Source organism: Thamnophis sirtalis, unplaced genomic scaffold (genome assembly GCF_051295495.1).
Source record: "Thamnophis sirtalis isolate CommonGarterSnake01/CBP01778 unplaced genomic scaffold, rThaSir2_p1.2 scaffold_15, whole genome shotgun sequence".
Taxonomy (NCBI): Eukaryota; Metazoa; Chordata; class Lepidosauria; order Squamata; family Natricidae; genus Thamnophis; species Thamnophis sirtalis.
This window is the reverse complement of record NW_028261395.1, coordinates 30,593,256-30,617,277: the sequence shown is the minus strand read 5'-3', so window position 1 is coordinate 30,617,277 and position 24,022 is coordinate 30,593,256. Positions and strand designations below refer to the sequence as shown.

At 45.3% G+C, this 24,022-nt stretch overlaps 1 protein-coding gene across 1 annotated transcript in view; it reads left to right on the top strand.

Annotated features, from left to right (window-relative positions):
- Positions 1–24,022, top strand: part of RET (ret proto-oncogene) — a 143,951-nt gene that overhangs the window by 80,828 nt on the left and 39,101 nt on the right. Inside the window, exons 2-6 of the mRNA XM_087702422.1 lie at positions 1,751–2,041; positions 8,983–9,270; positions 11,017–11,258; positions 14,348–14,549; positions 16,741–16,940. Of these exons, the coding sequence (XP_087558548.1) occupies positions 1,751–2,041; positions 8,983–9,270; positions 11,017–11,258; positions 14,348–14,549; positions 16,741–16,940 (1,223 nt within the window). The remainder of the gene's footprint in view (positions 1–1,750; positions 2,042–8,982; positions 9,271–11,016; positions 11,259–14,347; positions 14,550–16,740; positions 16,941–24,022) is intronic.

Sequence of the window (24,022 nt, the reverse complement as noted above, 5' to 3'; positions counted from 1 at the left end):
AGAAGGAGGGAAGGGGAAGGAGGGAGGGAAGGAAGGAAGGGGAGTAGGAGTGAAATGAGGCAAGGAAAGAGGGAGGGAGGGAAGAAGAAGTAGGACTGTTGTAAGATAAGATGGATCTATGGGATGTTAAAAAAGGAATCTTCAAGTATATTGTCAACAGTAGGAAAAATTGTTATAAATACATATTATTAATAGTTATAAGATCATATAATTGTGAATGTATATATGAAATTGATATAATAATAATAATAATAATAATAATAATAATAATAATAATAATAATAATAATAATAAAAAAGAGAAGGATGCTTCAACGTTTGTGTGAAAAATGACCATAAGTCACTTTTCTCAGTGCTGTTGTAACATTCAGTGGTCATGAAACAAACGATTGTAAGCGTAGGATAACTTGTAATAAGCAGGCTTTCTTTTTCCAATTCAATTTTTTTTTAATACAAATTCTACATATTATAGGAACAAAGTGTTGTCTTTTTCTTTTACCTCCTCTCATTGACAATGTCCATTTTGCATCATAGTCTTGTTTTCACTTTCAGCCAAATTATTCCATCTTTATAATTATTTTTTCTTATTACATAAAGAGTGTCTTCAATTGCCCCTTCACAGTTACACCAAATTTTCAATTCTTATTTTCTCCAGTGGTATATTTTGCTACAAACAGTGTTTATCCTCTAATTCAATTTAAACCCAGAGAGCATTTCTTTCAGTTTTTTTTCTATATTTAACAATATGTTGAATGTTGAATGTTGATTTTATTTATATGCCACCCTTTTCCCCCGAAGGGGACTCAGGGCGGCTCACAACTCAACCAGGGAAGGGGGATACAAACAAAAAATTAAAAACAACACAAAACAATACATAATTAAAAACACACAGCAGTCATACCAATTCGAGACGGGGGCAACAGTTCTTTAGCCCCAGGCCTGTCGGAACAGCCAGGTTTTAAAGGCTTTGCGGAAGGCCTGGAGGGTGGTGAGGGTTCGAATCTCCACGGGGAGTTCGTTCCAGAGGGTCGGAGCAGCCACAGAGAAGGCTCTCCTCCGGGGGGTCGCCAGTCGACACTGGCCGGCAGATGGACTTCGGAGGAGGCCTAATCTGTGGGATCTAATCAGTCTAGTGGAGGTAATGGCAGCAGGCGGTCTCTCATGTACCCAGGTCCAATACCATGAAGGGCTTTATAAGTGACGACTAGCGCCTTGAAGCGTATCCGGAGACCAATAGGCAGCCAGTGCAGCTCGCGGAGGATAGGTGTTACGTGGGTGAACCGAGGCGCACCCATGATCGCTCGCGCGGCTGCATTCTGGACAAGCTGAAGTCGCCAAATGCTCTTCAAGGGCTGCCCCATGTAGAGCACGTTGCAGTAGTCGAGTCTAGAGTCTATACTATAATTTCTTTATTTCTTAATTAATTAGATAAGCATAACAATCTTGCTACTATTCTCTTTAGTCTACTAAAGTAACCCTTTTTAACCCTTTTCTCTTAGGCTTTCAAAAATTCCACTTTTAATTCTTTTTCTTCTTCTCCCCCTTTCCCTTAACTTCTTTTTCTTTCCCCTGTTTTTGTGATTGTTGTATCTTTTCTTCAGGATATTTCCTTTTATTATTCTAGTAACTTTCCCCAGGGTTTTCCCTGTTCTCCTCTTTTCCTTACTATTTTGTGGTTTCTTTTGGGGGAGGGAATCGCCCCCTTTATCTGACAAGCTGAGTTTTTTTTAAAGGACCCGCTCTTACGCCAGGAATCTTAAATAGACAATGTTTTTGTCTTATTCTCCTCCTCCCCCTTTCTTTTTCAGTTGCCTTTGGCCTGTACTTTCCCCGGAAGGAGTATCTTGAAAACGTTTACCTGGAACAACCAGAAGGGACACCTTTATTACAACTCCATGCCTTAAAAGATTCAGAAGAGGAAGAAGCTTTCTATTGTTTAGTCCCAGATACGGGACCCAAAAACATCTGGTTTCAGATTGGCGAGAGAACGGGACTCCTATACCTCAGCAAGAGTCTGGATAGAGAAGACTTCATTGTCCTTTGTAAGTCTCTGGGATTCTTTGCCGATGGGTGGGAAGAAGGAAAGGGTTATCCCGGGTTTTTTTTTCTTACCTTGGTTTTTTGTTTTTCCTTTGAAAAGTTTTTAATTCTCACCCAAGAAGCTTCTTCAAACTGAACTGAGGAAGTTTCTTGGATGAGAAGCGAAATGTTTTCAAGGAAAAAAACAAAAGAAGTCCAGTTACCCATGATCTGGATGATGGAGCATCTCTGTAGACAAGGGAGAAGGTTAGGAAAGATGTTCCTTAGGACAGGGGTGTCAAACTCGAGTCCCCGGGGCCACATCCGGCCGTGGGGTGCTTAGATCTGGCCCACAGGACCACCCTGGAAAGCCCAAAGGACTAACCCACGATTCCTTTGCCAGTCAAAATGGAGTTCACAAAGGATGCACATGGCTCTCCCTAGCTCCATTTTCACTGGCAGAAGGTCGCAGGAGGCTGTCCCAGCTGAAAACGGAACTCGGGAGCCCGTTTTGCTGGCAGAGCATTTGTGACACCGCAGGTGCCGCCCCCCCCGATACGAGTGATGTCATCCTGGGTGTGTCCACCTCTGCCACGCCCCCGACCCCCTGAGATCAAACACCATCCTGATACAGCCCTCAATGAAATCGAGTTTGATACCCCTGCTTTAGGAGGCAAAATCAGATTTATATGAACAGGTTTCTGATGTTCAGCATCATGGCTAAAAAGTAGGGACACATTGAGTGTTGTTTGTGTGTTGTTCTAATTGTGTTTTCATCCTATCATTTTAATTTGTTAGCGACCTTGAGTGCCCCTCGTTGGCGAAAAGGTGATGGGTGACTCCGATTTTTATCTAGAGAGACTTGTTCAGTTACTAAGTGGGGTGTTTGGGGGGAAGGAAAATGGATCTCGAAAAAAGAGCCTTGGTGGCGCAGTGGTTAGAGGGCAGTATTGCAGGCTACTTCTGCTGACTGCTGGCTGCGTTCAATTTGGCAGTTTGAATCTCACCAGGCTCAAGGTTGACTCAGCCTTCCATCCTTCCGAGGTGGGTAAAATGAGGACCCCAGATTGTTGGGGGCAAGATGCTGACTGCAAAACCGCTTAGAGAGGGTTGTAAAGCGGTATATATAAGTGCTATGGCTATGTTTGCAAAAAAAAAAAAATGTTCTTATTGAGGTGCCCAATATTTTCTGAACATTCCTACAGTACCAAGGCATCCATTAGTAATATTAGCGGACATTGTAAATCTGCCCTGAACCAGAAAACATTTTGGTAACTGAATAATTCTGATCTGCATGAGACATTTAAGTTTGAAATGTAGCCAAAAACCGACACTAGACTAATGCCCTACTGGCACTTAAAAATAGCTGTTTGGTGTACGAAAAGTGGAACTCTGCCATTTTGAACAATATCCTACTTTGGTATGTTGGCTGGAAGAATTTACTCAAGATTTTACTCTCTGTTCTTTACGTGACATCTGGAATGAAAATACAGGTGGTCCTTGACTTACGACCATTCATTTAGTGTCTGTTCGAAGTTACGACAGCACTGAAAAAAAGGGGTCTTATGACCGTTTCTCACACCAACAACTATTGTAGCAGCCTACAATGGCATGCACTTCTGACAGTTGCAGTGTCCCAGGGTCACGTGATCCCCTCTTGTGACCTTCTCCCAAGCAAGTCAGTGGGGAGAACCAGATTCACTTAACAACTCGGGTTACCCACTTAATGACTGCAGTGATTCACTTAGCAACAGTGGCAAGAAAGGTTGTGTCATGCGGAAAACTCACTTAACAGCTGTCTTGCTTAGCAATGGAAATTTGGGGCTCCCTGTGCTCGGTCTTAAGTCAAGGACTACCTGTAGCTGAAACTGCTGCTTCTCGTGAGTTTCAGGAATTAGTTGCATGCTCCCTTGTGTTGCATTTCTGCAGCCAACCTTAGATTTTGCATTTCAACCTTAGATCGGTTTGCTACAGATAAATACGATAATACATTGGCTTTTTAAAAATGAACTATTAATGAACTACTGTCTAAATGGGCTTATAACTTAAATCTGCCCCAAGATTTGCAGGTAAAATTTGCATTCACTGAGCCTTGGTGGATCGGTGGTTAGAACGCAGTATTGCAGGCTAATTCTGCCAGCAGTTCGATTCTTACTGGCTCAGGGTTGACTCAGCCTTCCATCCTTCCGAGGTTGTTGGGGGGCGATAGGCTGACTCTGTAAACCGCTTAGAGAGGGCTGTAAAGTGGTATATAAGTAAGTGCTATTGCTACTGTCCCTCCCTCCCTCCCTCCCTTAGAGAAGGCTGTGAAGCACTATGAAGTGGTATATGCTATTGCTATTGCCCCTTCCTCTCTCCCTCCCTCCCTTCCTTAGAGAATAGCAATAGCAATAGCAGTTAGACTTATATACCGCTTCATAGGGCTTTTAGCCCTCTCTAAGCGGTTTACAGAGTCAGCATATTGCCCCCAACAATTCGGGTCCTCATTTTACCCACCTCGGAAGGATGGAAGGCTGAGTCAACCTTGAGCCGGTGAGATTTGAACAGCCGAACTGCAGAAGTGCAGTCAGCTGAAGTAGCCTGCAGTGCTGCACTCTAACCACTGCGCCACCTCGGAGAAGGCTGGGAAGCACTGGGAAGCGGTATACAGGTCTAAGTGCTGTTACTAGTGCTATTCTGAACATTACAGCTCTATATATTCACTCCCAAACCTGGAGTCCTATTTTCAAAGGGGGCTAGTGTGATTAAATGAGTGAGCCCCTATCTTTCAGGCATTTGTTTTTAATTTGAAAAAGGTGGGGGGATTGGTTTAAGGTGAGCAATGCGGAGCAAATTATTGCTTCGGTAAGTCTAGGTTTTATTTCTTTCCTATGTATCAATAAGGAAAGCCCATTGCATGGAGGCAAGGCCAGGATAAATGAAGACATCTTGCATATCGCAAATAGTAAAATATTTTAAAAAACGATGAGCCTAGCTGGACAAAAAGACACCATAAAGCGTCAATGTGCTTAGACCAATTGCATTCTTTTGCTTTGCTAGATATTCTGAATGAAAGAAACCTTGGAAATTTATTAGGGATGGGAGGTATTTCAAGCTGCTTGATACCGGTTGAGTAGGAACGTTTTGCTTCTCTTCCAAGAAGCTGAATGGATGAGAAGCAAAATGTTTTCGAGAAAAACAACCAAAAAAGCCCACCTGCCTTTTTTATTTGACCTGGATGACTTGAGAATCGCCATAGATTCTCTTTGATCAATCAATCAATCAATCAATCAATCAATCAATCAATCAGGATAGAACTGGAAGGGACCTCGGAGGTCTTCTAGTCCAACCCCCTGCTCAAGAAGGAGGCCCTATACATGACCATTTCAGACAGATGGCTGTCCAGTCCCTTCTTAAAAACCTCCAGTGATGGAGCACCCACAACTTCTGACAGCAAGCCATTCCAATCAGAAGTGGTATTCAGCAGGTTCTGACCATTTCTGGAGAACTGGTAGTAGAAATTTTGAGTAATTTGGAGAACCAGTGTATACCACCTCTGACTGGCCCCACCCCCATCTATTCTCTGCCTCCCGAGTCCCAGAGTCCTAGCTGATCGAGAGAAATGGGGATATGCAGTATCTTTCCCCTAGAATGGGGAGGGAATGGAGATACACAGTATCCTTCCCCTGGAGTGAGGAGGGAATAGAAATTTTGCAGTATCCTTTCCCCAGGAGTGGGGAGGGAATGGAGATTTTATAGTATCCTTCCCCTGGAGTGGGGAGGGAATGGTGATTTTGCAGTATCTTTCCCCTGGAGTGGGGAGGAGAGGGGGATTTTACAGTATCTTTCCCCTGGAGTGGGGAGGGGAGGGGGATTTTATAGTATCCTTCCCCTGGAGTGGGGAGGGAATGGAGATTTTGCAGTATCCTTCCCCTGGAGTGGGGAGGGAATGGAGATTTTGCAGTATCCTTCCCCTGGAGTGGGGAGGGAATGGAGATTTTGCAGTATCCTTCCCTTGGAGTGGGGAGGGAATGGAGATTTTGCAGTATCCTTCCCCTGGAGTGGGGAGGGAATGGAGATTTTGCAGTATCCTTCCCCTGGATTGGGGAGGGAATGTAGATTTTGCAGTATCCTTCCCTTGGAGTGGGGAGGGAATGGAGATTTTATAGTATCCTTCCCCTGGAGTGGGGAGGGAATGGAGATTTTGCAGTATCCTTTCCCCAGGAGTGGGGAGGGAATGGAGATTTTATAGTATCCTTCCCCTGGAGTGGGGAGGGAATGGTGATTTTGCAGTATCTTTCCCCTGGAGTGGGGAGGAGAGGGGGATTTTACAGTATCTTTCCCCTGGAGTGGGGAGGGGAGGGGGATTTTATAGTATCCTTCCCCTGGAGTGGGGAGGGAATGGAGATTTTGCAGTATCCTTCCCCTGGAGTGGGGAGGGAATGGAGATTTTGCAGTATCCTTCCCCTGGAGTGGGGAGGGAATGGAGATTTTGCAGTATCCTTCCCTTGGAGTGGGGAGGGAATGGAGATTTTGCAGTATCCTTCCCCTGGAGTGGGGAGGGAATGGAGATTTTGCAGTATCCTTCCCCTGGATTGGGGAGGGAATGTAGATTTTGCAGTATCCTTCCCTTGGAGTGGGGAGGGAATGGAGATTTTATAGTATCCTTCCCCTGGAGTGGGGAGGGAATGGAGATTTTGCAGTATCCTTCCCCTGGAGTGGGGAGGGAATGGAGATTTTGCAGTATCCTTCCCCTGGAGTGGGGAGGGAATGGAGATTTTGTAGTATCTTTCCCCTGGAGTGGGGAGGGAATGGAGATTTTACAGTATCCTTCCCCTGGAGTGGGGAGGAGAGGGGGATTTTACAGTATCTTTCCGCTGGAGTGGGGAGGGGAGGGGGATTTTATAGTATCCTTCCCCTGGAGTGGGGAGGGAATGGAGATTTTGCAGTATCCTTCCCCTGGAATGGGGAGGGGAGGGGGATTTTATAGTATCCTTCCCCTGGATTGGGGAGGGAATGGAGATTTTGCAGTATCCTTCCCCTGGAGTGGGGAGGGAATGGAGATTTTATAGTATCCTTCCCCTGGAGTGGGGAGGGAATGGAGATTTTGCAGTATCTTTCCCCTGGAATGGGGAGGGAATGGGGATTTTGCAGTATCCTTCCCTTGGAGTGGGGAGGGAATGGAGATTTTATAGTATCCTTCCCCTGGAGTGGGGAGGGAATGGGGATTTTTAGTCATTTTTAGTCATTTTATTGAGATTTATAGGCCGCCCTTTTCCCTGAGGGGACTCAGGGCGGCTTACAATCAAAGGGAAGGGGGTGCACTATCAAAGACAAACAATATGTGAACAAAAGAAAGAAAATAATAAAAACACAACTTGCATTCAACAGTCAACACTCGGGCAGGTAAATTGGGAACCTATCCCCAGACCTGATGGGAGAGCCAGGTCTTGAGGGCTGTGCGGAAGGTCTGGATGGTGGTGAGGGTGCGGATCTCGACGGGGAGGTCGTTCCACAGGGTCGGAGCTGCAACAGAAAAGGCTCTCCTCCGTGTAGTCGCCAGTCGACATTGACTGGCAGATGGAGTGCGGAGGAGGCCCAGTCTGTGCGATCTAATCGGTCGAAGGGAGGTGATCGGCAGAAGGCGGTCTCTCAAGTACCCAGATCCACTACCATGGAGTGCTTTAAAGGTGGTCATCAATACCCTGAAGCGCACCCGGAGATCGACAGGTAGCCAGTGCAGCTCGCGGAGGATGGGTGTAACGTGGGCGAACCGCGGTGCGCCCACTATCACTCGCGCAGCTGCATTCTGGACTAACTGCAGTCGCCGGATGCACTTTAAGGGCAACCCCATGTAGAGCCCATTGCAGTATTCCAGCCTAGAGATCACAAGGGCTCGAGTGACTGTTGCGAGGGCCTCCCGGTTTAGGTAGGGCCGCAACTGACGGACCAGGCGAACCTGGGCAAATGCCCCCCTGGTCACAGCCGACAACTGGTGGTCAAACGTCAGCTGTGGGTCCAGGAGGACTCCTAAGTTGCGGACCCTATCTGAGGGGTATAAAATTTGACCCCCCAGCCTAAGTGTTGGAACATTGGCCAAATTTTTGGGAGGGAAACACAACAGCCACTCGGTCTTGTCCGGGTTGAGTACCAGTTTGTTAGCGCTCATCCAGTTCTTAACGGCCTCAAGACCCTGGTTCATCACGTCCACCGCTTCATTGAGTTGGCACGGGGCGGACAGATACAATTGCGTATCGTCCGCATATTGGTGGTATTTTATCCCGTGCCTCCGAATGATCTCGCCCAGCGGTTTCATGTATATGTTAAATAGTAGGGGGGATAAGACCGAACCCTGCGGCACCCCGCATGTTAGGGGGCTCAGGGACGATCTCTGCCCCCCGACCAACACCGACTGCGACCTGTCCGAGAGGTAGGAGGAGAACCACTGCAAAACAGTGCCTCCCACCCCCACCTCCCGCAGTCGTCGCAGAAGGATACCATGGTCGATGGTATCGAAAGCCGCTGAGAGGTCAAGGAGAACCAGGATGGACGCATGGCCTCCATCTCTGGCCCTCCAGAGATCATCGGTCAATGCGACCAAAGCGGTTTCTGTGCTGTAACCTTCCCCTGGAGTGGGGAGGGAATGGAGATTTTGCAATATCCTTCCCCTACCACGGCCACCAAGCCACACTCAGAGAACCAGTAGTAAAAAAATTTGAATCCCACCACTGATTCCAACTGATTGATTATTCTCACTGTCATCTTTGGAGGCTTTTCACCTCATTTTGTTCCTGTATTTTTTTTTTAAATTCAGAATCTGTTGAAAGTCTTAGCTTCGTGGTTTTGTCCAGGTCTGCTTCTGAAGTCCATTAAATTGACTTAGTGATAATTAATATCGATCCTATTGATGTTCCATTGGAGAATGACTCGACTAAGTCCTCCCTTTGCGTTCTGTTGTCAATTTTCTTTCTCCCTCTCCTTTTAGCTTCGGGAAATCGAGAGGCCAAAGTCGTGCTCCGCGTTTTCCTCTCTGCCAAACCTTTCCAAGCCAAAACCTGTTTTGGCTCGGCTATGACTTTGGTCAAACTCTTGGTCATCAACGGCACCGTGCCAGCATGCAGCTCTGCAATGTCCAGCCAGCTTTGCTTTCCTGCCATGGACCTCTCTTTTCAAATCATGGAGAACAAGCCCCCTGGAATCTTCCATCAGCTCCAGTCTTTTGCCCTGCAGTACCAGTGTCACAACGCCAGCATTTCCTACAAGCTTATCACAGGTGAACTCTCCATTTACTCAATTGCCTTTTGGGTGATGGTGGTAGGTTCCCCCCCCCTGTTATTATTTTTTATTGTGTAAGGTTAAAAGATAAATTTTCCCCTCGCACATATGTGCTAATCATTCCTGACTCTAGGGGGCGGTGCTCATCTCCGTTTCAAAGCCGAAGAGCCAGCGCTGTCCGAAGACGTCTCCATGGTCATGTGTGGCCGGCTTGACTAAATGCCAAAGGCGCATAGAACGCTGTTACCTTCCCACCAAAGGTGGTTCCTATTTTTCTACTTGCATTTTTACGTGCTTTTGAACTGCTAGGTTGGCAGAAGCTGGGACAAGTAACAGGAGCTCACTCCGTTATGCAGCGCTAGGGATTCTAACCGCCAAATTGCCGACCTTTCTGAACGACAAACTCAGCGCCTTAGCCACTGAGCCACTGGGTCCTTTTATTAAATATAGAAAGAGCAAAAATTTCAATGTCTATATAAACAGTGTGTTGTCTGGGTATAGTTGGTTTGAGCAATCATCATCATCATAAAAATCACGTTAATAACATTAGTAATAATCTTATAGTAACAATGATGCCTCATCATAACATTGCTAATAAACATAATGACAATAGTGCTCATCCATTTGGTAAACCATTTTTACAAAATTAGTCATTCTCTTGTATTATCTGAAATCTAACTTCGGTTTCTGCTCATTAGCCATTGATAGAACAAACCCCATATTAAGAAATATTCAGTGTCTTCCTTGACGTTAATTTTAGGTGTTAATCTGTCCATTTCTGCACATTCCAGTATTTTTTTTATTACTTTCTCCTCTGTAGGGAACTCTATACTCTTCCAGTGTTGTGCAAATACAATTCTAGCCACTGTTAACAGCATTAAGTATGTATTCCCTTTACTATAAGGGACATAGTGGCTCAATGGCTAAGACGCTGAGCTTGTTTATCAGAAAGATCCAAATCCCTAGCACCGAGTAAGAGAATGAGATCCTGTTACTTGTCCCAGTTTCTGCCAATCTAGAAGTTTGAAAGCATGTAAAAATGCAAATAGAAAAAATAGGAACCACCTTTGGTGGGAAAGTAACAGCATTCTGTGCGCCTTTGGCATTGAGTCTTGCCGGCCACATGACCACGGAGATGTCTTAGGACAGTGCTGGCTCTTCGGCTTTGAAACGAAGATGAGCACCGCCCCCTAGATTCGGGAATGACTAGCACCTTGATGGCGAACCTATGGCACAGTGGCTGCTTAGCTCCAACAACTGCTTCCTGTGGGGCCCTAAAGATCCCAGGCGGGCAGACAAGGAGTGGCTGGGAGGGGAGGTGCGAACAGAGGCTGGCGAGGCACCCTTCTACATGAGTAACATCAAATTGGTCACACCTACCCAGTCACATGACCACCCAGCCACACCCACCCAACCAGTCATTAGACAGATCATATTAGTGGTCTGTGGGATTTAAAATTATGAATTCAGTGGTCCCTAAGGTCCAAAAGGTTGGGGACTCCTGGATTAGAAGACTTCTAAGGTCCCTTTCAGCTGTCTTCCAATTACTATTACTGTCTTTTCATACTTCAAAGCAGAAGTCCCAATGATCTAATCCCCCTTTCCCAGTCTCTGAATTAAAGAACCAGGATATGCGACTTGTCTGAATGTTGAGTTGCGAGGTGTATATGATGGACTTTTAGGATCAAACGATCGCTCCAGGTTTCATGATAAAATAAGTTTTTTTCTTTCTACCGTGTTCCAGATGAGAACCTGCCCTTTTATTATAATGAGGAGACCACCACTATAGGAGTGTCCAAACCCCTCGACCGAGAAGAACGGGAAAAGTACGAGATGTTGGCTCAGTGCACCTTGAAGGAAGGCTCCCAGGAGACGCTCAAGGAGGTCCCTCTGCTCATCCATATTCTGGATGAAGACGACATGCCTCCTTTCCTGTCCAATGGGACCAGCACAACGGACGCCATAGTGGAGTTCAAAAGAGAAGAGGTAAGCTGGCACAAGGAGAATTTTGTCCTTAGGCCTCGTGTTGAGATAGCTGGGTTGTAATAGTTACCGTGTTTTTGGGATTATAAAACACACCTGACTATAAGAGGCCTCTGCGTGCCTCATTTTCAGCCCTTTTGAAGGCCTTTTCCAGCCTTTTTTCTGCCCATTTTTGAACCTTTTTGGGCCCATTTTCAAGGCTTTTCGTGGCCTGTTTTTGAGGCTTTTTTTTACCTTTTTTTTTTTTTTTTGGAAAAACAAGCCTAAAAAAGCCTCAAAAATGGGATGAAAAAAGGCCTGAAAAAGGTGCGTGCAGAAGCCAAAAAATGGCAGCGGGTAGGCAGGGCGTCAGCAATATTTGGTCTATAAGACACACAGACATTTTCATCCACTTTTGGGAGACAAAAAGTGCATCTTACAGTCTGAAAAATACAGTAAATATAGCAATTAAAAGATGCTTGCTCCTGGGGAGGAAAGCCATGGCAAATTTAGACAGCATCCTAAAAAGCAGAGACATCACTCTGCTTACAAAAGTGTATATAGTCAAGGCTGTGGTTTTCCCAGTTGAAATGGATGGCTGTGAAAGTTGGACCATTAGAAAGGCTGAGCGCTAAAGAATGGAGGCCTTTGAACTCTGGTGCCGGAGAAGACTCCTGCAAGTCCCTTGGACTGCAAGGCTATCCAACTGGAGATCAATCCTGACTGCTCTTTAGAAGACCAGATCTGAAGGTGAAACTCAAATGCTTTGGCCACCTAATGAGAAGGAAGAACTCACTGGAGAAGAGCCTAAGAGGTGGGAAGGATTGAGGGCAAAAGAAGAATGGGACGACAGACAATGAGGTGTCTGGATGGAGTCACTGAAGCAGTCGGTGTGACCTTAAATGGACTCTAGAGGATAGTAGAGGAAGGCCTGGAAGAAACTTGCCATGGGTTCGCAATGGGTCGGACACAATTTCACAATTAACAACAACAATGATAGCGAACTAGCTAGCTAGCTAGCTAGACAGACAGACAAACACACACACACACACACACACACAAAGGATGTCTATAAAAGAAAACAAATATTATTTTGTAAGGGTAGTTTGGAGGAAGGGATCCAAATTTAATACTGAAATGGACTTCTAAAACAGAAGTGCCTTTCCTGACCTCTACTTTGCAAGCACTGCTTAGCCCTTATATGAAGTTATTCTTCTTCATCCAATAAGTTGTTTTCCTTGCCTGGAGGATTTGGCAAGAGAAAAAGTTCCATTTTTGGGTGTTTGCTGCCACCATCAGTCCAGAATTATGATTGCTACTTTTCTTTAGTCTCAGCTCTGCTTGACTGCAGGGTTGAAGATTATGGGTGTGATCATATTGATCCGAGAAGCTTGTTTAGCTCTGATTAATCATGATTGGATAGATTATGCTGGTGTGTCATACAAGCTCTTGAAACAAGTACACATTTTTCCCAGCTTCGATCCTTGTCTTGGTCTAAAATGCATCTTTTAAAGCCTTATTAACGTCTCTGTTAAGAACTCTTTCGGGAGTTGGGTATGGCCAGTCTAGAGAAAAGAACTAAGGGTGACATGATAGTAGTATTCCAGTATTTGGGAGGCTGCCACAAAGAAGAGGGGGTCCATTTATTTTCCAAAGCACCAGAAGGGAAGACAAGAAGCAATGGATGGAAACTAATGAAGGAGAGAAGCAATGTGGAATTAAGGAGAAATTTCCTAACAGTGAGGACAATTAGCCAGTGGAACAGCTTGCCACCAGACGTTGTGGGTGCTTCAGAGGTTTGTAAGAAAAGACTGAAAATTGTCGCCTGCTAGACCGTTGGTCTGGGGTTAATCTGTGCTAATGATTAACTCCCAAACAATCTTAACAGTCCATCAATTCAGTTTATTAGGGTCAGAGACCAGAGACCAGTCTAACAGTCCTTGCTAGCACTGATGATGTTACCTAGTTTGGGTAATAAAATGTCTGCAAGAAAGCAACTGAGCTCAGAGAGCACCAAGGACCCCCCCCCCTCTTTCCATTCTTTGTATTTAGACCTGTTACATTTTGTGTTGTTGTTGTTTGGATGCTCTCCCTTCTGTATCCTCTTGCAGAGAGTGAGCAGGGGAGGTGTGTTGTAAATAATTGAATGAGAAATGCTTCATTCATTTAGTTCATGGCTGAAATGTGTTTCCACCGATCGCTGCTGTCTAAGTTTGGAAACACTAATGCACTAAGCCCATAATGGGGAATCTCTGGCATGCGTGCTGCAGGTGGCATGCAGAGCCCTCTTTGGGAGCACATGAGCCCTCGCCCAGCACAACTCCACCACGGATGTGCAGCTGCCTTCTGCCAGCCAGAGTCTCTGCCATGCATGCGTGGGATCCCGCAGATTACTGATATGATCTGCCTAATGAACGGCTAGGCGGTCATGTGACTGGGTGGGCATGGCCAACTCAATGCCATTCATGTCAAGTGGTGTCTCAACAGCCTTTCCTCGCCCCTCTCCTCCCAGCCACTCCTCGCCTGCCCGTGTGGACTCCTTAGGGCCCCAACAGGAAGCCGTTGTTGGAGCTAAGCAGCCACCATGAGAAAGCGTTGGCAAAACAGCTCAGTTCAAATTGGATGTGACTGAGAAGGAGGCTCAACAGAAGCACTTCACCGAGGACTACAAGCATAGGCTTTCCAAGCAGAGAGAAGACCTGCGGGAGTGCAAGGCCAGGTCTTGGTGCCTGGAGGCTCAGCGAGCTGAGATGGTCAGCCAGTTCCAGGCCATGATGAACTCCCACTGGAATGAGGCCCTCCGGCTCTTTACCACCAGCAGTGCTTTCCTCCAGCCTTCGTCCAAAGCTCTGCACCAGGAGGCTGAAGCAGACCCCAAGTTGGAACTTTTGCCCTCCTCTAACCCCTACAAAAAAAAAACAACCCAAACAGAGAGACTGTTTGCAGCAACCACAAACATCCATTGCATGTATTTGTCCCAAGGGCCGTAGTTCAAGGACCCCTAATTTGGTGCAATATAGAAAATGCAAATAATTTTTCTGCAGACCATCAAAATTTTCTTGTGGACCACCAGTTGGTGCCTGCTACTTTAATCTACCTCTCTTCTTTTCCAGGGCACCGTCTTGGCAGCATTATCAGTCCTGGATACAGACACAACTCCTATCTACCCTATCGATACCAGCAAGAAGAAATATACGGGCACCATAAATTCATCAGATCCGTGGATACAGGAAACGTTTCGTGTGGACCATCTCTTCCACGAGATCAATTTCCACCCAAATGGCAGCCAAGTGCGGGGCACGCAACACGAATATAGTAAGTTTATGCACGTCTTTATTATTGCAACTGCACCTTCTGGTAAAAGGATCATGGTTAGAATTCAAGATGATTTGGAAAGGTTTTTTTTTAATTCTTGGAGACATGCACACATGCACAAACACATACACTTGTATTTCTGTATGTGCATCTGTGTAGGTGCCTCCTTTCTAAAGCGTTAGGTGAAACCTTTATTGGGCTTTAATAAATTAGGTATGATATAAATTATTAAATAAGTAGGAAATAATATTAAGGGTGGCACAGAACCTTTCTGGCTCTGCAGACCAGCAGTGGCTAGAAGGAATGGTTTTATTGTGGCCCACCAGCGGCCAGCGTAGCTGGCAGCAGAGTCGGACAATGAGGAGGTTGGGGAGGAACATGGGCCAGTCCTGGAGGCTGGGGAAGGCTTGGACGAAGGCTCTGCATTGGAGGCAGAGACAGGCCTAAGGCCATCTGGCAGTGATCAGGTGCCTACAGAGCTGGACAGCAGTGAGGCAGAGGAACAGCTAGAGCCTGTTCTCAGTGTACGCATGCGCAGCGCTGCCAGAAGAAAAGAATAACTCAGAAATCGGGGTCAACTTGGGATTAAAGCCACAGGTGGAAGGTGATTGGCCCCTCCCATGGGAAATAAAAGAGGAGCGAAAAGGGAGTGGGCTTTTGCAGGAAACAATTTGTTTGTTCGTTCATTAGTTAGTGTCCATGAATCTTAGGGACTCTGTGCCCAGTCTTTCCTTGCACAGCACCTCATTTGGAAAATATTTACTTGCCAGCTTTCCAAGATAGATAAGGTCTGTACTCATAAATATTCCTTTGAAAGGCTGTTTACCAGGCCTTTGCTGAATGTGAATGAGAGGAATTCACATTCATTTAATAAAAGGGGTTTTGTCGGGACCAGGAATCTGCTTCGTACTTTTTGGGGCAGCCTAGGTCAAAAGATTTTTTGCACATGTGTGTGCCCCTTGTGCGGCCCAGTTCCCAAAGGGCCACAGCGCAGGGGTTGCAGACTCCTGGCATAGCAGATAACAGCATCTAACTGAGTTTGAGTTTGGTTGATCCCAGAATGGTAAGCGGTGTTAAACCTGGTTAGTATTGGATGAGTGATGGCCAGGAAAAATCTCAATATAGACAAGTGGAGAAGACATTCTAGACCACGGATGTCAAACTTGGCTCGTCTCGTTGCCATCAGGTGATGTTTCACAATGTTTTTCTCATTCACGGAGCTGGGGTGGCCTGCATGTGACACATGCACCCTGTGAGCCGCCAGTTTGACACACCTGTCCTAGACAAAAACAATGGCAAATCATGACAAAGAAAATAATACGATTACATCTTTATAAATCACTTGGATTAAAGTTCAATTCCAGCGAAACTTACTTTAGTTTAGGAATAAACACATTGAATAATCTTATATTTCATTTAAACTAAAATATATCCCTCAAATGCAAATTCACCCATGTTCCAGATTAAACTTATAATAAAGGTAACAGTTTACCCTGCCCAGTTGGGGACAAATGTGGAGACTCTAGAAAGAGTGCAGGGAAGAGCAACCAAGATTATTAGAGGACTGGATGCTAAAACATATGAAGAATGGTTGCTGGAGTTGGGTATGTCTAGTTTGATGAAAAGGACTAGGAGTGATATGATAGCAGTGTTCAGATATCTCAGGGGTTGCCATAAAGAAGAGGGGGTCAATCAGTTCTCCAAAGCACCTGAAGGCAGGACAAGAAGCAATGGGTGGAAACTAATCAAGGAGAGAAACGACTTGTCAGAAATCAGAAATTTCCTGACAGTTAGAACAATTAATCAGTGGAACAATTTGCCTCCAGAAGTTGTTAATGCTCCAACACTGGAAGTTTTTAAAAAGATGTTGGATAACCATTTGTTTGAAGTGGTGTAAGGTTTCCTGCCTAAGCAGGAGGTTGGACTAGAAGACCTCCAAGATCCCTTCCAACTCTTGTTATTCTGTATTCTGTTTCCTTGAAAAGATTTTGGGGTTGTGTTATGGAACAGAACTCTGCATTTCAGTATGTCTGTGGCCAGATCTCCCCATAAACTACTGTTTTTCATAAGGTCCAGTGCCTGTCCATTCTTTATCCACTGGGTGTCTCTCTTTGTTGTGTATTTCCTTCTCCCAAGTGCTAAAGTATAGGGAAGCTAAACCGATTTTCTATTATTATTATTTTTTTTGCAGAGTTGATACTAAACAGGACTGTTTCCATTACGGAAAGCCGTTCCATCCTGTTGGATGTCATTGTGAACGACACAACGTATCAGGGGCCTGACAAATCCTTGACCCTTCACTTCAACGTCTCCATCCTTCCGGTCTCCATCCAGTTCTCAAACCCAACCTATCGGTTCAGGGTGAACAGAAATGCCGCCAACTTTTCACAAGTGAGGATGGCGCCTCTCTTCTTTTTTACACATGAGTGTCTTAGAATTCAGTCATCAGGCAGGGAAACATATGCACACATGAAAAGATGGTTAGGATCAGAGGTGGTATTCAGCCGGTTCTGACTGGCTCAGGTGAACTGGCAGCGGAAATTTTAAGCCATTCAGAGAATCGGCAAATACCATCTCTGACTGGCCCGCCCAGCCCTTTGCAGGAAAGCTTGCTAGGCCGAAAAAGGGGTGCAGAGTTTTGGCTCCCAGGAGGCTTCAGGGAGGCTTGCTAGGCCCAATTTGAATCCCACCACTGGTTAGGTGGGATTCAAAATTTTTACTACCGGTTCTGTGGGCGTGGCTTGGTGGGCGTGGCAGTGGAAGGATACTGTAAAATCTCCATTCCCTCCCCACTCCAGGGGAAGGTTACTGCAAAATCCCCATTCCCTCCCGATCAGCTGGGACTCGGGAGGCAGAGAATAGATGGGGGTGGGGCCAGTCAGAAGTAGTATTTACTGGTTCTCCAAACTACTCAAATTTTCCACTACCGGTTATCCAGAACCAGTCAGAACCTGCTGAATGCCACTTCTGGTTAGGATGTAGACAATTTGAGCAATAAATCTACTTAATTGAACCTTCACATATTGGTCTTTCGTACCTAACAGGTGCGCATTTATTAAGACATGCATTAAAACAGTAAATTATAATTAATAAAATGTTTAAAGCGGTTGCAAAGACAAAATAATTAACTGCTTAAAGATGATTAAGCGATAGAGGAAGTGTTTAGTCGATGAAATGATCTGCGTTTGCAATTTAGAAGGAGGCAATTAATTTACAGTTAATTTGGACTGGCGATTTTTGTCGTTGCAAATAGCAGACTTTACTCTATGACGCAAGTGTTTGAATAAATTCATGTTATGACATGAATACTAACCTCTTCCACTGTATAAGCAAGCATGTATCTTCCTTTATTTGTTTCTCGTGTGCTGAGTTACCTTTACATTTAATCTAGTTTATTGTTAGGGGGTGCTGTAGGCCTGTTTTCAGGGCTGGAAAAATGTAGCTTTTCAATCCCTATCGATCCAAATTTGCTCACAGTTTACCTGTGTTAGAGATAACGCCTTAAGTAGTTTGTGCAATTTGAGTAAAAAATGCAGATGTTCCAAACAGCAGAGCAAAAGAAAGCAGCGAAGGGTAAGAGAAGGGAAAAAAATGAGGATAATCCTAAAAATGAAACCATATGAGAAGCTGGTGAATGGATGTCCTGTTTTAGAACTGGATATCGTAAAAGACGATAGTATTTTATGTGAATTCCATTTGGGTTCAGTTCCAAGTGGGGAAAAAGATACTGGATTCATGGAAGTTGCTTGGAAAGAAGGTTTATTGATGGTGGACAGGACCACATGGTTTGAGATCCTGGGTTCAAAAGGGAAGAGATGCTGAGAGTGCCCCGGTTTTATGCCCTCTCTGGGCTTTTGAATTTGAGCTTGTATTCTGATTGGTTGTCAGAAACCCATGGGACCATGCAGGGGCAACTCTTCAGGCTGTCTTGAGTCCCAGGCTTGGTTGAGCCTTGCTGGGTGATGTAATCTTCCCAGGTGCCATGTGGTGAGATGGGTAGAGGGCTTTGGGCAATTCCTACTAAGGCTCTACCTGAAGGAGGTAGATTTTTGTTATGTGGAATAGCCTGGCTCAGGCCTTAATGGTCCGTTGACAAAGATGGGGGGGTGGGCTGAGTTTCTGCCTCCCTTTTAGAGGAAATATTCTGCCCTTTTAATATTTCCTAAAATATCTCATTTTTCTAGGAGAGGGGTGGGTGGGTGCTAACTTCCTACAATAGGAACTAATTCATCCTTCATTGTTTGAAATCAATGTTTAGCTCCTTTTTCGAGGCTTAATTTGGAGATTGTTCACATTTGTTAATGGATAAATTCAATTTATATGTACCGTTTTCCCGAAAATAAGACCTCCCCGGATAATAAGTCCATTTGGGACCCAAAAATAAACCCTCCCAGAAAATATTGCAACACAGCCACAGCCGTGAAGTGACCACGCTCACCGCCTCCTGCACCTCAAAAATAATAAGACCTCCCTGAAAATTAGGCCAAGCTCTTTTTTCAGGGGTCAAAAGAAAATAAGACCCTGACTTATTTTTGGGGAAACACGCTATGCAGCTCTAATGAGCACACAATCCCCAACCATTCACAACCATTGTTGCAGGTAAGTTACCTTAACTGCATTCGCCCCTCCCCCCCCCAAAAAAAAATCACATTCCAAGAAGATAATAAAATTAAAGCATGGAGATTTGTCTTACTTACGGAGAGGAGGAAAAGTATGTGGTTTTGTTACTAAGGTTGTGCTGAAGAAAAACCACTCCAAAATGTTGTCTTAAACCCATCCGCTTTAATTCCAGGCGTAGTATTTCTCCTCTGTTTATTGAAATAAGAATAGCAACACATTAAAAGGCCATTAACTTCCTACTTGTTTTCTTGGAAGTTCTAAAGTAAAGATGACTCATTCCAAAAGTTGCATTTAAGATGCCTTTAATTCATGAGTAATTCATTTTGAAAGTTTATTGGCAAAAATTCTGAAACTCCCCAGAAGTCTTTAAAACAATGAAAAACAGTAGTTCCCAAGCAGGGAAGGGCTTCAAAAATTGAAGCAATGGGTTCGCTGCCCCATTGCTGGGTGGGTGTGGCCATGGTGGGTGTGGTTTTGTTGGCTTCCTGCACCACAGTGGAGGGAGGTGTTTTTTGCCCTCCCCAGGCTTCGGAGGCTTTCCTCGAGCTTCTGGGCCGGCGAAAACTGCTTCCCCCAGGTTCTGGAGGCCGGAAACAGGCCCGTTTCCGGACTTCCGGAACTTCCTGTAGGTTCGTTTTCTCTCCTCCCTGAGCCTCTGCGTGGGCTTACCTGGCACTTACCTGGCATGATGAACGGGCCGTATGGAGACTCCTGGGAGGGGGGGGGAGGGCAGGGGCTGGGTGGGCATGGCCAGCCAGGGGTGTCATTTGGCGGTTTGCCGAACTGGGCAGAATCTTAGCTAGAACATCTCCCGAACCCATGCGAACCTCCATCAGCCCACTCCTGTAATCCCAGCCTATATCACAAATGAGATTGAGAAACAGTTTTGTTACAAGTCTTTAATTCAGTTTTTCTAAATCAGTAAAAAAAAATTTTTTTTAAATAAACTATGTGCATCTTTATGTCCTTTTTAGCAGAGATGGACTTTTTGTTTCTATCCAATGAAGCAGGTCTGGTAGAACGTCAGCAAATTTAACTTGGCAAGGAAAAGAAAAGAAGGAGGAATATAATCCATCCAGAAAGAATAACACAGCAAGGAATAACAGAATAACAAGAGTTGTAAGGGACCTTGGAGATCTTCTAGTCCAACCCCCTGCTTAAGCAGGAGACCCTATACCATTTCAGACAAATGGCTGTCCAATCTCTTCTTAAAAACCTCCAGTGATGGAGCACTCACAACTTCTGAAGGCAAACTGTTCCACTGGTTAATTGTCATCACTGTCAGGAAATTTCTCCTTAGTTCTTGGTTGCTTTTCTCCTTGATTCATTTCCATTCATTGGTTTTTGTCCCGCCTTTTGGGGCTTTGGAGAGTAATTTGACTCCTTCTTCTTTGTAGCAGCCCCTGAGATATTGGAAGACTGCTATCATGTCATCTCTGGTCCTTCTTTCTATTAAACTAGACATTCCCAGTTGCTAGAAGATTGCTATCAAGAGCCATGGGCAACATAAATGATAGCAGTCATTCGGATAGTGGGAGAAAATAATCATCAAAGACATATGACATCCGCTCTTAGAGACTCGTAATGAGCAGCAACGCTGTTACCTTCCCATCTAAGGTGGTCCTAATTTTTCTACTTGCATTTTTACATGCTTTCGAACTGCTAGATTGGCAGAAGCTGGGACAAGTAACGGGAGCTCACTCCATTACGCGGCGCTAGGGATTCGAACCGCCAAACATTCGATCGACATCTCAGCGTCTTAGCCACTGAGCCACCGCGTCCCTAACAGCGTTCCGTGCACCTTCGGCATTTAGTCATGCCGGCCACATGTGCACGGAGACATCTTCGGACAGTGCTGGCTCTTCAGCTTTGAAACGGAGATGAGCACCACCCCCTAGAGTCAGGAACGACTAGCACATATGTGCAATGGGAACCTTTACCTTTAATGAGCAGCAAATCCAAAATGATGACCATCTACAATTTCAGCTATCTATAATAAAGAACCACCAATTCATTTTCTGAGGTTCGAGAAGTTGAATATACAAGAAAGCGAAGTGTTCCACTTGCAAAGGTCAGTACTAAAAACAGGAAGGAGAAATAACCGCAATTGAGGAACAGAGAAAGAAATGGATTTTTTGAAGCCAAGAGATCCAGGAAATGTCAGTCTTTGTGGACATTTGTCAGATACGAAGGATTGGAAGGATTGCATAAAGGAAGAGATATTTTCTTAAAACGTTTGATGCTCGGTCAAGGCTTGTTTATGGCTGAATCTAATGTGCTTTTTCCATTTATTAATGTTTTGATTACTTTTTAAAAATTTGCTTTAGTTGCATCTGCTCGGTTTATAAACCATTTTACTGTGCCTAGGGAGGAGGCTAGAACAGTGTTGGCGAAACTTTTTGGCACTGAGTGCCAAAATGGGAGTGCGCAGGGACGACAACAACTGGAAAACGGAAGAGCAGCTCCCTGGTGCGCACGCCTGGAGGTGCTAGAAACCGGAAGAGCAGTTTCCCGGCATGCATGTGAATGCATGCCGGTCACCTGGTTTCTGGCATGTATGCATGCGCAAGACCAGCTGTCCGGCACACATGTGTACTCCAAAACCCGGAAGAGCAACTGGCAACGGCTGGTGTGCCCAGATAGATGGCTCTGTCATGCCACTTCCAGCATGCGTGCCACAGGTTCACCATCACGGGACTAGAGCATTAGGATGTAATATGCATTTTCTTATTTACTACTTTAATGCAAATGATCTGGCATTTTAGATAACTTGTCATCGTGTCCCTTATTATTCCAGGGAATTTAGTCATTACATTTCCATGGTTATGAATTTGAGCCTTTCCATATCTTGGTTGGACCAACGAGGGAGAAAGGACCCTGTTTACACTTAAGATTCATAGCTTGCTTTTCTTCCAAGAAGTGAAGGGGCTTCTATAGCAATTTATTTTCATTTTCTCCTGATTTAGCAATTGTTTTGACTTCTGTTTGGGATGAGAAGGAGCGGTCCAAAATCACCTAGGTGAGTTTCCACAGCGAACAGCTAACTTGATCCTGGGTTTCTCCATTTCTAATCCAACTTTTTGGCCCATAATCTGTAGGAAAAAAATTGATCCAGTTTGGAGACATGACCCGATACAAGATGCACAAAGGCCCGAATGTCCTTCGCAAATAAATTCTGCAAAGGTGAAGAGGAGTTGAGGCCATTTTAGCAATGCAACAAATGGATAGAGCAGCAGGGATTTCCTGCAACGTGTCTGAAACATCATTGAATGGCTTACAACAAAAATTGCAAGGCAGTTGTGACTTTTTGGAGGCTTTTCTATTTGAATCACCAGTATTGCGATGAAAAGCTAGAGCTGCATTAAAAAGGGAACTGGGGTATCTTTTCAACAATAACACACGCAGCTGGCAGTTCAAACATCCTCTTTATTGCTCCAAATCTCCCCAAATGCTCCCACGTTTCTGGCAAGTCCCAGAGGAGAGTGCTATCAACACACCCCCACCCCACAAACCTCAAGCAGCCTCTGGCTGCAATTAGTCCAGCCCAGCACTGTCTGTGTCTCCTTAAGTTTCATTCCCCAGATGTGCCTGGTGAAGATGGGCGGGGAACCTGAGTAACCTGCTCTGTTTCCGCTGATCACGCCTTCTCTGCACTCTCCAAGCCCTTGGAACAGGAGAGGGTGGTTCTTGCTCCTCGTCTGAGCTCTGTCTCTCCAACCTGCCTCTGTTCCTCCCTGCCTGCAAGCCTTACTAATTACAAAAAGCCTTTCCTGGACTGACTCTGCCCTCCCCCAGTTTCCTCCAAGGTCAATGGAGCTGCTCTCTCACTCGCTGTCAGTCCTCTTCCCCCGCAGAGTCAGACTCGGATGGGGGCATGACACGACTGCAGAAGAAAACATTGTGCTGCATTTTGAATAATAATAGTTTTCCCCAAATTGTAATGGCTTTGAATATATTGATTGATGGTCTACTTATTTTATACCTTTTCCAAAGAGATTGCTGGGACTGGGTATGTTTAATGAAGAGAAGGGCTAGGACATGATGGCAGTCTTTCAATATCTGAGGGGCTGCCACAAAGAAGATTGGGGGGTCAACTTATTCTCCAAAGCACCTGAAGACAAAACAAGAAGCACTGGAGGGCAGGACAAGAAACAATGGGTGGAAACTAATCAAGGAGAGAAGCAACCTGGAACTAAGGAGGAATTTCCTGACAGTGAGAACAATTCGTCAGTGGAACGACTTGCCTCCAGACATGATGGGTGCTCCATCACTGGAGGCTTTTAAGTAGAGATTGGACAGCCATTTGTCTGGAATGGTAGAGGGTCTCCTGTTCCAACAGGGGATAGGACTAGATACAGTGCTCCCCAAACTTTTGGGCACCAGGGACCAGTTCCATGGAGAGAGTTTTTTCTGTGGACTGAAGGGGTGGTGATGGTTTCACGTGCCGACAGCATCCTGTGGATGGGGCTATGTTTGTTTCCATGGACTGGTTTCTGGCATGCCCCGGACTAGTGTCAGTCCATGGACTGGGGGTTGGGGACCCCTGGATTAGAAGATCTCCAAAGTCTCTCCTCTTCTCCTTTCCCCTCCTCTCCCCTCCCCTTCCCTTCCTTCTCTCTCTTTCCTCTTCCCTTCCCCCCTCTCTCTTTCCTCTTCCCTTCCCCCTCTCTCTTTCATCTTCCCTTCCCTTCGATTCTCTCTCTTTTCTCTTTTTTCTCCACTCTTTTTCTCTTCTCTCAACTCTTCTCCCTCCCCCCTTTCACTTTTTCATTCCCTCTCTTTCTTTTCTCTCTTTTCTCCTCTTCTCTCCTCCCCCTTCTGTCCCTTCACCCCCTCTCTCTTTCCCTTCCCTT